A 14,102-nucleotide genomic window follows, 5' to 3' on the forward strand; every position below is an offset into this window, starting at 1 on the left:
AATGGAAGTGATTACAATAAAGACTGACTTTTTTGTTTTCTCCACCACCCTTTGCTGTCTCTTCTCGTCTTTTCTGCTTTAATTCTTCCGGCCTTGATTTTTTTCTATACTCCCTTGATCACTCTTGTCATGCCCCGTTTCATTATTATATACCCCTTGTTCCATCCAATGTTGTCGACTGATTCCCTCTGCTCTCCTGCCACGCTCTGCCGGCTGCAGTCTGCTCTCCGGGGTTCTACGGGCATCGTTGCAGCCAGTCGTGTCCGCAGTGTGTGCACAGCACCGGGCCGTGCCATCATATCACAGGCCACTGTGAGTGCCTGTCGGGCTTCTCCAGTTCTCTGTGCAACCAAGGCAAGTAGCCTTTTCTATCCCTTTGACCTTTTCCTGCTGTTTCACTTCCTGTCAAATTCATTCACGGTTAAGCTTTTAGTCGTTAATGGAAAACGGTACGTTAATTTTATATCTGAAAATGTCTGGCATTTGGTCTAGACAGGAAATAAAAAAATGGTCAGGGAATAACATTGATTATAACAAAAAGTAAGATAATAATGTAGGATAGTAAAAATTGTACATCAAAGGTTATTATATGCTGATGCCTTCAATAGCTAATAATATGAAGGGTTCATTTATATGTCCAAAAAAGTCCTTCCTCCTGCCACAGCATTTTGTGAGGACACGTTTCTTTTAAGATCAAATGGATGACCTGCTGTTTCTCCCACTGGCATCTCAGCCTTGAAACTTTGAATAATGGTTATTATCAGTGCACTACAGACCAAAAAGAAAAAACAACCTTCAACAGAAACCTGAATATTGCTGAGACCGACTTTTCTTTAGACAAACAAGTAAATTCTGCTGTCCCTCTGCCTAATTCTGCAAAGAGAGCTGCATGTAAACTACTTTTGTGGACACACAGAGCCAAAGAAACATGTGCAGAAGAGACGTTTTGCCTCTGCAATGTTGTTTGAATCACATAGGTAGATCTTGTTGACAGAAAACATCCTTACAGTTCATTATTTTAGCCTCAGATGTGTTTGATTAGGATTTTGCACTTTTCGCACATCTTATATACATTTTAAATACAAGAGTGTTGACAATATCATAAATGTGTTACTTGTAAAAACGAGTTTTTCGTGATGACGTAGCCATTAGCCTTGTTGTATGTATTAAAGCCTCAGACATTTTAAAGGAAATTTATAGATATTAAGACAATGTAAATATGTCAACATGTTAAATATTTGGGTTGACATGTTAAATGTTTCATGTAAATTCAAAGTATCATCTATTCAAAAGCAGATATGTTAACCATTTGTCCAATATTGACTGGTGTGATGCTTTATGTGACCACGGGTATGTGTCGTGTCAAAGTGTCCTCAAAGTGTAGAGGAATGACACCTACATATAAATGTACTGTAGATTTGATTTTAATGATTCACTATTTTTATTTTTTTGTTCTGATAAATTACAGAAAGGCAATGGGAAACTTTTGAATTCTCTATCATGGCTTTGAGCAATGTCTTACAAATAAAAGTTTAATAGGTTAGCTGAAGGAAGAAAAGAAAAACGAGCCCTAATTTGTCTGGACTGTAATTACTGGTGTGAAGGCGTCAAGCCACGAGGGACGAAGGTGGCCAACAATGTGCACAACTTGCGTCGTCACTCGTCCTGTGTCCAGCACACAAAGTCGCAGCCTAATGAAGCTCTCCCAGTGTGTTGAGCCTTGAATCCCAGAAGCAGCAGTATGGGGAAGCCAACCTCATGGCTTAATGACAACCTGCTTGAAGGAGCTTGAAAGAGCTCTCAAGAAGAGGGGGAAGCCAGTTGCAATGTATTCATTAAAATCACCCCACATTAAAATGAGTGAGACCTATTTCTATCACAGCCAGCCACCTTATCTGATATGTCTTACGCTGGGCTATTCTTTTTGCATAAGACCTTTGATGTATCTGCTGGTGCTGCTGCCTGATCCTGATGGTTAGATACACCTTGGTACAGTTTGTCTCATGGGCCAACAAGAAAACACAATGGAGGCTTCATTGGAAATGAGATCTTTTATTGAAGAGTGCCAGAGAGCATTGAAATATTAATTTCATAAAAAATGTATACAGTCGTCTGTGTACATGGTCTATTTTAATTCTGTGGCACATCACTCATCCCACTCTAGTGAGTGGAAATGGGGCAGTGGTGCCACTGGAGGCAGTGACTGACTCCTCCTTTTGTTTAAACAGATCACTTCACTTCATGTCCACTCAAATAAAACCGTATTATCCATGAGAGGAATATGTTTACACAACCTTTCACAGAATGAGTTTGATGTCATAATAGTAATACATTTTACTAGTCTTTGCATGTAAGTGATAATATGCAGATGAGGGTTGTTTTGTGAAGTGTTTGTGTGTTTTGCAGTCTGCCCAAGTGGCAGGTATGGGAGGGTCTGCGCTGAGATCTGCCTCTGTACCAACAACGGCACCTGCAACCCCATCGATGGCTCCTGCCAATGCTTCCCTGGATGGATAGGAGAGGATTGCTCTCATGGTATGACTTCTCTCCTACCTCCTGTGTTTGATTGGCTTTTTTTATCAGATGTATTCCCTCTCATTGTTTGTCTCCACTCCTAATTTTTCCCTCACAAACCTTTTACCTCACATTACCTTTATACACATTAATCATTTTCATGAACGTACATATTCCAAGAACTACCCTCATCCCCAGCTGATTTAAAACTGATAGCTTTCGTAAGTGATTGTTTCAATAGATTGTGATCTCTGATTTACAGCGCTGTAGGCCAAAGATCATGAGCAGAGCTTTAAGCTGTCATGCCATGGAAAATGGTCCATGGCATGACATGGCATTAGTTTTTGCAATTTTATTGCAATAACTAATTAAAGCAAAAAAACAATAACTTATCATCAGATGGATGTTACATTGCCAGTGCTTTTAAGTTATTTAACCTGACACATCTGCTCGTCGTCTCCTCGTCTGGTCTTGATGCAACTTCCGAGACAAATTTCTCCCATAGGAGACAGTAAAGTAGTTTTGCACTTAACTTTAACTCATGGGCTAGTGACAATATTGTATGTGTGGAAAATATTAATAGGCATTTCCTCAAAATTCAGTGTTGTGTGTTTCATGTATGCATTGGGGCATAGAGTTTGTGTGGGAGGGTGTGTGACCGTGAGCTTGACTGTCTCTCTGGCGTCTGCAGCCTGTCCCTCTGGGCACTGGGGCCCTGATTGTCTCAACTCGTGTAACTGTCACAACGGAGCCCAGTGCAGCGCCCATGAAGGAGAGTGCAGGTGCAGCCCCGGCTGGACCGGACTCTACTGCACACAGCGTGAGTCTCTCCCATCCAGTTAATAGACACACAGTGGCATCTACTGGCAGTCAAACAGAACTGCAGTAGATGACGAGTGGGAATCATGTCTTTAGAGACAACTGGGCAACTAGGTGATTTTTATTTGTATTTTTTAAGGGGGGGGGGGGACAAAATCAAAATAACACTAATGGTCACTTCATTCATTTGCTAATTATATATTCCAGTCATTCACCAACAGTTAGTGCATATCATCTACATCAGTCAACTGATTTGAATTACATTATCTATCACCCTAAGGGTCTTTTTCTTGTGGCTCCTGCTGTTGTGCATGGAAATGTCTTATGTTTTTGCCGTTTTCCTTTTTCTCTCGCATATATACCATTTCCAGTTGTCTTGTTCTTTATTTCCACCTACATGTTACGTTGACATGTTAACCAGACTTTCTGCTGAAGCAGGAAATCTTTCACTTAATTCACATTGTCCTTTATTGAGTATGCTGCAGACACATTGAATAGTATTGATTTCCGTGGCTCCCTGCAATATGACCTTGACTCTTTACATTGTTTTCCCCTCCCTTTGTTTTTCTCCACCCCGACATTTTATACATCTCTGTCCCAGGCTGTCCTTCAGGGTTCTACGGCAGGGACTGCTCGGAAGTCTGTCGCTGCCAAAACGGCGCAGACTGTGACCACATCACTGGCCTGTGTGCTTGCCGAACAGGCTTCATTGGGACGAGCTGTGAGCAGAGTTGAGTGGGCCCAACACATTCTAGCACTGAGCAAAATTACTCTGTGGTTTTGTGTGTGTGTGTAGGTGTGTGTGTGTATGCGTGTGTTCTATAAACACTTTGGCTCCCACTCTAAGTGCTTTAATTTTGATGGATGTAGTAATGCACCTCTCTCCCATGCAGAGTGTCCTGCTGGTACGTTTGGATATGGTTGCCAGCAGCTGTGTGAGTGCCTGAACAATGCTACCTGTGACTATGTGACTGGAACGTGCTACTGCAGCCCCGGATATAAAGGCATCCGTTGTGATCAAGGTGAGAGGTGATCGAGATGATCGAGGCTCATCACTGTATTACCACTCAAACACTGATGTGTAAACAGTGTTTAAACAACCCACGATCTGTGTTTTCTCTGTAGCAGCTCTGATGATGGAGGAGCTGAACCCGTACACCAAGATTAGCCCAGCACGAGGCTCTGAGCGACAGTCAGCAGGGGCCGTCATGGGCATCATCTTTCTACTCCTCATCATCATGGCCATGCTCAGCCTGTTTGTGTGGTACAGACAGAGGCAGAGGGACAAAGGCCATGAGATCCAGCCCAGTGTGTCCTACACACAGGCGATGCACATCACCAACACAGACTATTCCCTGTCTGGTAAGATGTTTTACTGACTACTCAAAATATTTGCTCACTGTGGACGGATGCTGCATACTGCGATGGACAAATGTGGAGCTGCAATGATTAGTCAATTAATCGATTAGGTGAGAAATTTCATTTCTCAAGCAAAAATACCAAACATTTCATGGTTCCAGATTCTCAAATGAAAGGATTTGCTACCTTTTCTTTGCCTTGTATGATAGTAATCTGAATGTATTTGGGTTTGGAGTCTGGGAAAATTTAATTTTTTTTAATCACAATTGATGAATCAACAAAAGAATCAGCAGATTAATCGATAATAAAAATTTGTTACAGCCCTAAATCTACAAACTCTGCATTTGTCCATCAATTAGATTTTACTTAGGATTAATCTTGATTTTTTTGTTGGCAAAATACATTTTTAAATCATGTATAAACAAAATAACTGGCATGCTCGACTCAATCATCTTTAGAGTGCCGACCCGAAAATCACAAAAATCACAAATTAAGTCATCAGCGCTCACAAATGATGCACAGCAGCTAAAGGAAACAGTCACGTTTCAGGCTGAGTGCTGATGACTTTATTTGTCAGTACTTTGAAGGTGGTAGACACAAAAATATTGACACACAAATACTTATTTGGTTTTCAAACCTCTCACCTGTCGTTTGAACCCTCAGAGTGTGGCAGTACTGTTGCGATGAGGACCAGCGCTGCTGAGGTCAACCAGAGCCAGGGCACCAGTGGCCAGTGCTTCTCCAACCCTAGTTACCACACTGTGGCCCAGTGTAACGTTGTCTCAACCATCTCCAGCAACCTGGATGGCACTCTGACCCTCAAAGTATGGCCACTCTCAACTTGCATTAACAAACAATTTAATCATACTACAGTATAAAAGCAACACCAAAACTGTGCTCTTTCTTTCAGTCAAGCACTCTGAAAAGTCGAAATGGCTCAGAATGGAGAGCCTACTGCAACCTCAACGACCTCGGTCAGTTTCTCTTAATTACTATAATACTCCACATACAGCCTGAATTTTTGGACTTTGTAGAATCCTTACTTCAAGGGCAAAGACCCATGTGTCTTTAGCACAAACCTCATATAGGCACCAGCCAGGACACAAGCCACCCTGCTGTGAATGAAGATGAATCAGGGGTTTCTTGTTCGACATAACCTTTGCTCTGATTTTGATAAGATATGTGGGTGGGACAGAGAAAGCTGTGGTGAGGAGGAGAATAGGGTTCACTGTGGGCTCATTAGTCCTCATTCACTTCCCCCAGTGGCACATTTCTCAGTGATGGCGTGCACTGGGTCAGATACTACACTCCTTGGTTGAGAATTGTAGAAAATTAAACCTCACAAAAAAATTACTTCTGGTTCAAAAAACCCTTATTTTAACCTTATAAACAATACATTAACATTTCATAAAGGGTTTATAACACTCTGCAATGTAGTTGTGAGCAAATGTAAATAATGATTAATGTATTTTTCAAAACCTACAACTCCTCCTTCTGTGGGCATTAGGACTGGTGTATAAACAGATAATGAATGACAATATAGTAAAACACAGTTGTAATAATATAAAATGTCTTTAAGATGCCCATCTGTGTTACTATTGTATACATTTGTTTAATGGTTATACAGCGTTCATAAATGCTAAATAGTGGGTACTAAAATACAGTTTTACTGATATATATATATATCTATATATATATATATATATATATATGTATATATATATATATATTCAACTAGGCTTATGTACTGATTTCAGTCTTGTTAATGCTGAGCGACATGCAAAATCCCAAAAATCTATGATTCGTTTTTTTGTAATGCTTTACTATAAAGTCCGATATCTCAATCTGCACATTTTCATTTTGTGTTAAAGCAGACAGCAGATCAATCATCATGACAGGTCCCTCTTAAAAAAAAAAGTCTTGGATGTACATCCTGCTGTACTTAAGTAATGGACTGATGTAGCCTTAACAGGCTTGTCCTCTCTTCGTGATTTGTTGTTGTTTGGCAAGTATCCCGTTATGACCACAGTTGATTATATAAGCTTGTAAGCCTTGGGGGAATGTGATAGCAAGCAGGTGAAACATCCAGTATCTCCTCAAATTCACGTTTCTCGTATTCTTCTAAATAAAGACATACTACGTTGAACATTTTTAATGATGTATTCCCTGTCAACCCTCTCACATTAGGGGAATGAATTCAAATGTTGTGTTTGACTATCATGTTTTGACATTTGCTACAGATGTTCAACAGGGAGAAACACAGAGAGGCTCCAAACAAGGTAAGTCATTAATTTGAGTAACTGTGTGCGTGCGTGCGTTTGTGTGTGTGTGTGTGTGTGGGTGTGTGGGCAGACATACTGCGTGTGGAATCCTGTTCAGCTTCACCAGCACCAATATTACAAAATTATTTTTATGCTCAACATCCCATGTATCAATTTGCCCATTTGGTTTCTATTCCCCTCAGAGACTCTCTGACCCCAAATCCCATATCCTTATATTCTCCATGATTTATGTGAAAACTCTCTGCAAGATCATGGTGGGCTGAGGTTTTGTTCCAACGGTTATTGCTCTCCATGGCTCAGTGCCCAATACTGTGCAGTCGGTGGTCAATGTGGGGGACCCAGGGGTGTGGAGAGTGGTCTGAAGGAGCTTTGCTGCGGTCTCTAATGAGGCCTCTTATCAGACTGATGAGACTGTTATGGATGAGATGAGCCTTCAACTCTCTACCCTTTGTACTCTGATTACTATATACCACCATTAGTCACCTGTCGGAGACAAAAGAAGTACAACTTCTTCAGAATGGCAACGATAGTCATTGCCATTCTCCAGGCCGCAGACTCTGTCTGTTTAAATTTTAGTCGTGGATTTCAGAGTCCAGCATTAATACCACTGCAATAAGTCAGTGGCAATCCATCCATCTTTGTTGATGCTGAATATGTCCTTGTCTCGCGGCTACTGCAGATTACATCAAGGGCTCCATGTGCGGCAACAGCTCCTGCTCCCTGAATAGTGAGAATCCATACGCGACCATTAGAGACCCACCAGGGCTGGCTTGCAAGCACACAGAGAGCAGCTATGTGGAGATGAAGTCCCCCTCCCACCGTGAGGTGCCCTTTGGAGGCACTGCCACCCTCCTGGGCAGTGCAAGCAGGAATGTCTATGATGTTGGTGAGTGTGTTGTTGCTCTGGTGTGTGGAGCTCAGCAGGGTCCTGCAGCTTATAGCCTCTCTGGTCATGTCCCCTGCTGTGAGCCTGTACAGACTTTGTAAGCCTTGAAAAGAGGAAATGTGAGCCGCCTCTCCATTGCATGCACCTCTCCTTTCTCCTTTGTTCCTCATCCTGTGCCTGCCACTCTTCAGCCTCAGTGTTTCTTACCTACCTCTCCGACTTGTTTCCTTCCTTCTTTCCTTCCTTCTTTCCTAAACTATCACAGAGCCAACCGTGAGCGTCCTGCAGGGACCCAATGGAATGGCCACCGGCTTCTCCCAAAGCCCCTATGACCTCCCTCGCAGCAGCCACATCCCCAGCCACTATGACATACTGCCCATGCGTCACAGCCCCACGCACACCCCCCCGCCTCCCCCAGAAAGCCCCAGCTCCCTGCTCTAGAGGGCGAACCCTCCGTCCGGCTCTGAAAGGGTGCCGGCATCCAGGCAACGTTCAGCCAACTTTCAACCAACGGCCCTCCCTCTGTCTCCGAGTGTGTTCAATTAGATACTGAGATGTTGAGATGGAGGGACAGCCACAGCTCTTCTGGACCCTGCACTCTTTGGCTCCCTCACTTACACTTTTTCTGTGGCCCTGAAGGAGGGAGGGGAGGAAAGAGTGTCACACACACCAGCGACCATTCAACCATTTTATTTTCTTATAGAACTGATTCAAACTGCTGCCCGGCCTCTTTATGGACCTCCTGAAGTGGAACATAATGGTTCCAAACAGTGCTAAGGGCAGCGCACATGGATTGGGTGGACAGATTATTTACAGGGAGAGAGCTATGTTCACGCTCATTTTAAGCTCATGATATAGGTTTACTATTCTGGAGCAGCCAAGTGTTTATAATGCCCCATAAACGGAAGTGATTTTCTCCGCAGGAAGGAAGGTATGGCAACCTTGACCATTTCAAAGCGGGTGAAGATTTACTACATACAGACTTCAGAGTTTGTGAATTGTTATTGTGTGCAGCAGCTGCAGATCACAACACAGCTGACATGAAGAGATTATGATAATTTGCTCTGAGGTGAAGAAATGTTCAGTCAAATAGTAGAGAACTCTCTGTTCAAAATGTTGAAAAAAAAACATGGAAACGCAGCTGAGAGTGATCCAAGTCTGATAAAGCATGGATAAATCGTAAAATATTGTAATGGTCCTTTTATTCACTGTTATCCAGTAATGATCACACAGTTAAAACTAAGGCGTAACATTTTGTGTGTAACTCCAGAGCTTCTTTTAAGTTGCAGTGTAAATGAGGCCTGGTGTATCCAGAGATGCATTCGGGTCACCAGTGTTTAAGCATCATGCCGTTACTCAGCGATACACACATACAGTAGGTCTGAAGTTTGGATTTTCTCCCCACACTGATGAGGGTATCAGATATTGTGTTGTTTTCTATGTGAAAGCATTTTTCTTGCAAATGTCTTAGTTTACATTTTTGAATTATTGGGTGTTAAGCAGGGATTACTTTGTCCTTTTATGTTTTGTATTTATACAGCTAATTGCTTTATTTATTAATTTATATTAGTGATGGTGACTTTTTATCAATGTGACACTAGAATTAAAAAAAAGATGAGCATGATCAGATAATGGATACCCACTGATGTAGATAACACACAATGTATCTTCTTGTGAGATGGTCAGTGTCATTTTGTGTGTGTGTTTTTGAAGTTACTTAAAATGTTCTTTCTCTCTCTGTCGGATTGTAAATTGAAAATAAGGTTTTATCTGACCAAGTCAAGACCCACAAAGTATTTACAAAGGGAACTACACCGTATGTAAAAAGTCCATTTCTAAAATATTTTCTGTTTGTATCAGGCAAATTAAATTATTTATTAATTGAACTGAATTTATTCATTCACTATGTGAATTCCATTTCACCCTCTGTAGAAGCAATAACATGTTGACAATCGATGCCCAGACAGCGATTCATTAGTGCTGGACATTATGACATCTTTGACCAGTGGATCATATTTTACGTGACTGTTTTTCCTCCGAGGAAGATTTTTCCCAGTTGCTGTCATATCAATGCTGCTTGTTGTTTTGGTAAATACGTTTCAAATTAAAAGCCTATTCTGCCATCAGAAACATGTTTTGGTCAGGTTAATACCTGGATAGATAGAAGATGAATTTACGTCTTGTGTCGAGTGTTAAACAGGATATGTCTCTCTTCATCTGTTGCTCTGAATATTGAAACATTAATGACAATGAATGTTGACAAGCCTGATGAATGAAGGATTCCACTCTCACAAATAGGAAATGTTACTAATGTCTGTTACTGGGTGCCAAAATCTTGTCCAGAAAAATCATGGCCTCACATTTTTCTTGCTTCTTGATTCATGAATAGGGACATTTTGTCAAAGTACTCCCATGTTAAATAAGCTATTCCGAGAGGTGATCACAGGATTTACGCATAGGTTTCACAGTTCTGTATAACAACTTGTAATTTAAACAGAATTTTATTATTTTGAAGTTCTGTAAAGATGTTTTCAAGATTATTTATTAATCCAATTATATAATACATAAAGATAACAAACATATATTTGCCATGTAACGTTATAGTGGAATAATGTCTTCCTGTGCAGAGAATTAAGTCTCTCCGTCTGTGTGTGTTATTATCCGAGCTTTTTCGTTCTTTGTTGACATAGCCGGGCCGGCCGTGTGTGCTTTTAATGCATGTTAGTGCATATGAGCCTGCCTCACGGCCGCCATACTACACTGCTCGCATACAGTGGTTACAGCTGATAACGCCGTCCTGACTGACGGCTGTGTTGCTTAAATGTAGCACCAACCCTCCGGTTCCCCCCTCAGGTAAACACTGTTTGTTTGCTCTGTCAGCACATTTGTTGTTTGCACTGTTAGCTGAGAGCCGCCGACTCAGCTGTCGTCATGTTGAGAGGCAGTAGATTTGCTCCCAATTTCGCTTTCAGCACCTTTAAGTAAAATTGTGAATGCTGGACTTTTACTGGTAATGCAGTATTTCTACACATTGGTACAGCTACTTTTTACTTAAAGGATCTGAATAGGCTTCTTCTTTGACCACTGCACAGGCATCACCACCAATGTTGCATTTCAAATAAACATAGTGCTGACAGTGTGAGGGAATTCAGCACAGTTTTCTTGCATAATTTAGCTTAAAAAAAGGCTAGGGTTGAAGGTTTCAAACCCGTTTCACCTCTGACCTGTAGCCTACATCACTGCAGCAAGGGGAGTATGAAAACATTGGAGGTATGCAAAGACAGAATGTTTAGGGGGTGTGAAGTTACTTATTAATTTCCTGTCAGGTGTGCAAACAGTTGTGCAAAATCTAAATATGACATTTAAAAGCAGTTTATCGCATATGTTACATGACTGCAGTCTTTTCTGTGCATGCACTGGACTCCTAGCACAGTTATTTAGTTTCTTTAGCCACAGCATGTTCACTATATTCATGAAAACATGCATCTTGTGCAGTTAAAACAATGCGTAGTGTAACGTTAACCACAGTAACTCGTAGTAAGAAGCAGCCTTTCCGAGCACCACACATGACAGACATGCCGCCCAGCTGACAGCCAACAAGCCCTGCGTGATGCCCCACTGCAAGGAAATGTAGCCAGTAAGTCAAGAACCTGATGGACCAAATACAACTGAGTACTTCAGAGAGAGCTCGAAAGAGAGGGAAGCATGAAAAGAAGAGGTCACACTGGAGCGGAAGAGAGAGATTTCGATTTTGCAGCTTGTTTTATATCCTCCCAACAATTAATGTGCTTTCTCACAGCTCACAGGGGACGGAGAGTTAAAGACGGCAACAGAACAAAGATTTTATTCAATTTTTTAGACGTCAGATTGAGAGCAGAGCAGGGCAGAGACTGAAGGGTGAAAAGTTTAAACAGTGTGAAAATGAAATGTCTCCCAGCACGACTTACTAAAAAGGTGCTGAAACTACTACTCGTGTTTAAATGTATCTGGAGAACACAGAGTCACTGTGACAGTAGAAAAAGCACATTTTTGATTTACTTAGATTTTTCATTGTTCAGACAATCTGGATTAAGTTTCAATGCAAAGTACATTGACCATTAAATATGTAATTGTAAAGTTATTTCCCTCCTCTGCTCCGATGATTAATAGTCTCACTGACACATTCACATCTGTACACAACCATCCTCCATCATTTCTAATTTCCTGTAGCGGCGTCAACTGTTTCAGGGGATTTGTTTTCTTTTCTTGCGCATTTACATTTTAGGTATGAAATCAATCCTGGCAGGAGAAGAAAAAAACAAATTCCTGTGTGATACATTGAATAATTAAGTTATACAAAGTTAGTTGCATATTATCACCCGATTATCTCACTATTGATAATTTTGCATTGCATGTTTTCTGGTGTAAAAGGGCAAGTCAATTTAATTGATGTAGCACATTTTATTAAATAAACATTGAAATTCTTAAAGCAACAAGTAACATGTGCAGAAGAAGAAAATAATAAAATCTAACTACAACCTACAAGAAAAAACACCCAGTGAACCTCTCACCCACCTCACAAAAGTGTGAATGTACAAGTTAAATATCAATAAACCCTCATTCTCCCAGTCATAGAAGCAGACAGAAAGTGAACTAACTTTAATATGATTAAGTTGATAAGTGTTAGATTCCCAAACAATATTTGTATGTATTTGATTAAAGGTTCACATGCTAAGGAAACGGGTTTGCTGGATCTGTAATATACAAAGCCCTTGTCTACCAAACTAACAGACAATATCAGATTGTGTCATTACAACCAACATTAGCAAAAAAGAGCGCACGTTTCTTTTCAGACCGAAGAGGCCGAAGGGTTTCATCTAAAAATATCCCTCAGAAGGTTCATACAGTGTAGCATGCAACACATTGAATAAAACAACCTGGACAATGTATCAATTCGAGGTAGGACTGTCTTCTGGCTGATTATTAAAATGTGAAATATTGCAGAGCCAAAGAAGAACTGCATGGACGTTCGCTTACTAATGCAGGCTTTGGGCGTAATCCTTTCTGCTGCAGTCAGCCTGTCAGCTACATCTTTCAGCCGAAGCTGTTTTTCACGGAGGCTGACACCGGGAAGAGGCTATACCTCTGAATGTTCTGACAGAGTCCCGCCTTTATTTTATTCTCAAGAGGCTGTACCTGGATGCTGACCACACTGCCGCTGGATAACCTATCACCTTCACTTCAGTCTGACTTCAGCTGTTTAGAGCCAGAGTAGATTTATGTGGGGTGAGGAAAAATGAAGATAAAACATTTTTGAAGGGACTGGCACACGACTACCTCTGTTAAAGTTTTGTATATTCCAGAAGAAATCAAGAGTTTAATCCGTGCTCCGTTTAATAGTGCATGTGCCATTTGACTGAACTCTGTTGTGGATGAGTCCGCATCAGAGCTCAGCTGCAGATCTTTATTGCGGTCACGTCCTGCTACAGGAACTGTGAGGATCCATCACACTCGAGCTGGATCTTTACTTAATGCATAATCAGTATTCAGCAGTGAGGGTGATCATTTTCACTTCTTCCGTGTCTATAATGGCTCCCAAACTCAAAATGTACCTTTACACACGCAAATCCGCACCAATAATCCCTTTAAAGATTATTCTGAATTAGAATAAATAGAGAGGTCAGGAGGACTTTGTGAGAACACTCTGGATGTTTCCATATTAGTTTAAGATGGGACATTTCAGACATTTATCTGAACAATAGCTGATTATTACTCTTGTCACAAGTTTGGTGGAATTTAGCAATATCATCTACATCCATAAACTCACTGTAGTATACTTGCTGAGGTGAACGTAGCAGGGAGATAGATGATCAACTTTATGCAGAAACATGCTTATTAAATGATCATATTTAAATGTAATCAGTTGCCTTATAATTTAATAACATAAACGAGCGAAAGGGTTATTCATTATTAAACTCATTTGAGTTTAAATTGTTTACCCACTTTGAAGGCCAAAGTTTATCCAATCCCAAGTCATATTGTGAATTATATCAAGATTTAGTCAGGCAGCTAGAATATTATTATTAGGTGAAGCTGGGTGTTCATGCTGTAGCCCTTAATGACAGTTCAAAGGGCTTCACAGTACCCACATTATGAAAGAGCTAATTAAAATAGCGTTCATTATTCATAATCATAGTCCCTCCCTCAGAACAATAACAACTACTTCAAGAAGTTTTGGAAATAAGTGAACTGGAACAAAAGAA

General features: G+C 40.9%; 1 protein-coding gene across 1 annotated transcript in view; it reads left to right on the top strand.

Moving 5' to 3' along the window:
* megf11 (multiple EGF-like-domains 11) overlaps positions 1-8,301 on the top strand; it is a gene marked incomplete at both ends in the record, with an annotated part of 49,190 nt that extends 40,889 nt beyond the window's left edge. Inside the window, 11 exons of the mRNA XM_079163635.1 lie at positions 220-354; positions 2,407-2,535; positions 3,206-3,334; positions 3,935-4,063; positions 4,227-4,355; positions 4,459-4,695; positions 5,356-5,516; positions 5,603-5,666; positions 6,933-6,971; positions 7,654-7,860; positions 8,126-8,301. Coding sequence (XP_079019761.1) covers positions 220-354; positions 2,407-2,535; positions 3,206-3,334; positions 3,935-4,063; positions 4,227-4,355; positions 4,459-4,695; positions 5,356-5,516; positions 5,603-5,666; positions 6,933-6,971; positions 7,654-7,860; positions 8,126-8,301 — 1,535 coding nt within the window. The remainder of the gene's footprint in view (positions 1-219; positions 355-2,406; positions 2,536-3,205; positions 3,335-3,934; positions 4,064-4,226; positions 4,356-4,458; positions 4,696-5,355; positions 5,517-5,602; positions 5,667-6,932; positions 6,972-7,653; positions 7,861-8,125) is intronic.
* Positions 8,302-14,102: the final 5,801 nt, after the last annotated feature.

Source organism: Pholis gunnellus (assembly GCF_910591455.1).
Source record: "Pholis gunnellus genome assembly, chromosome: 7".
Classification (NCBI taxonomy): Eukaryota; Metazoa; Chordata; class Actinopteri; order Perciformes; family Pholidae; genus Pholis; species Pholis gunnellus.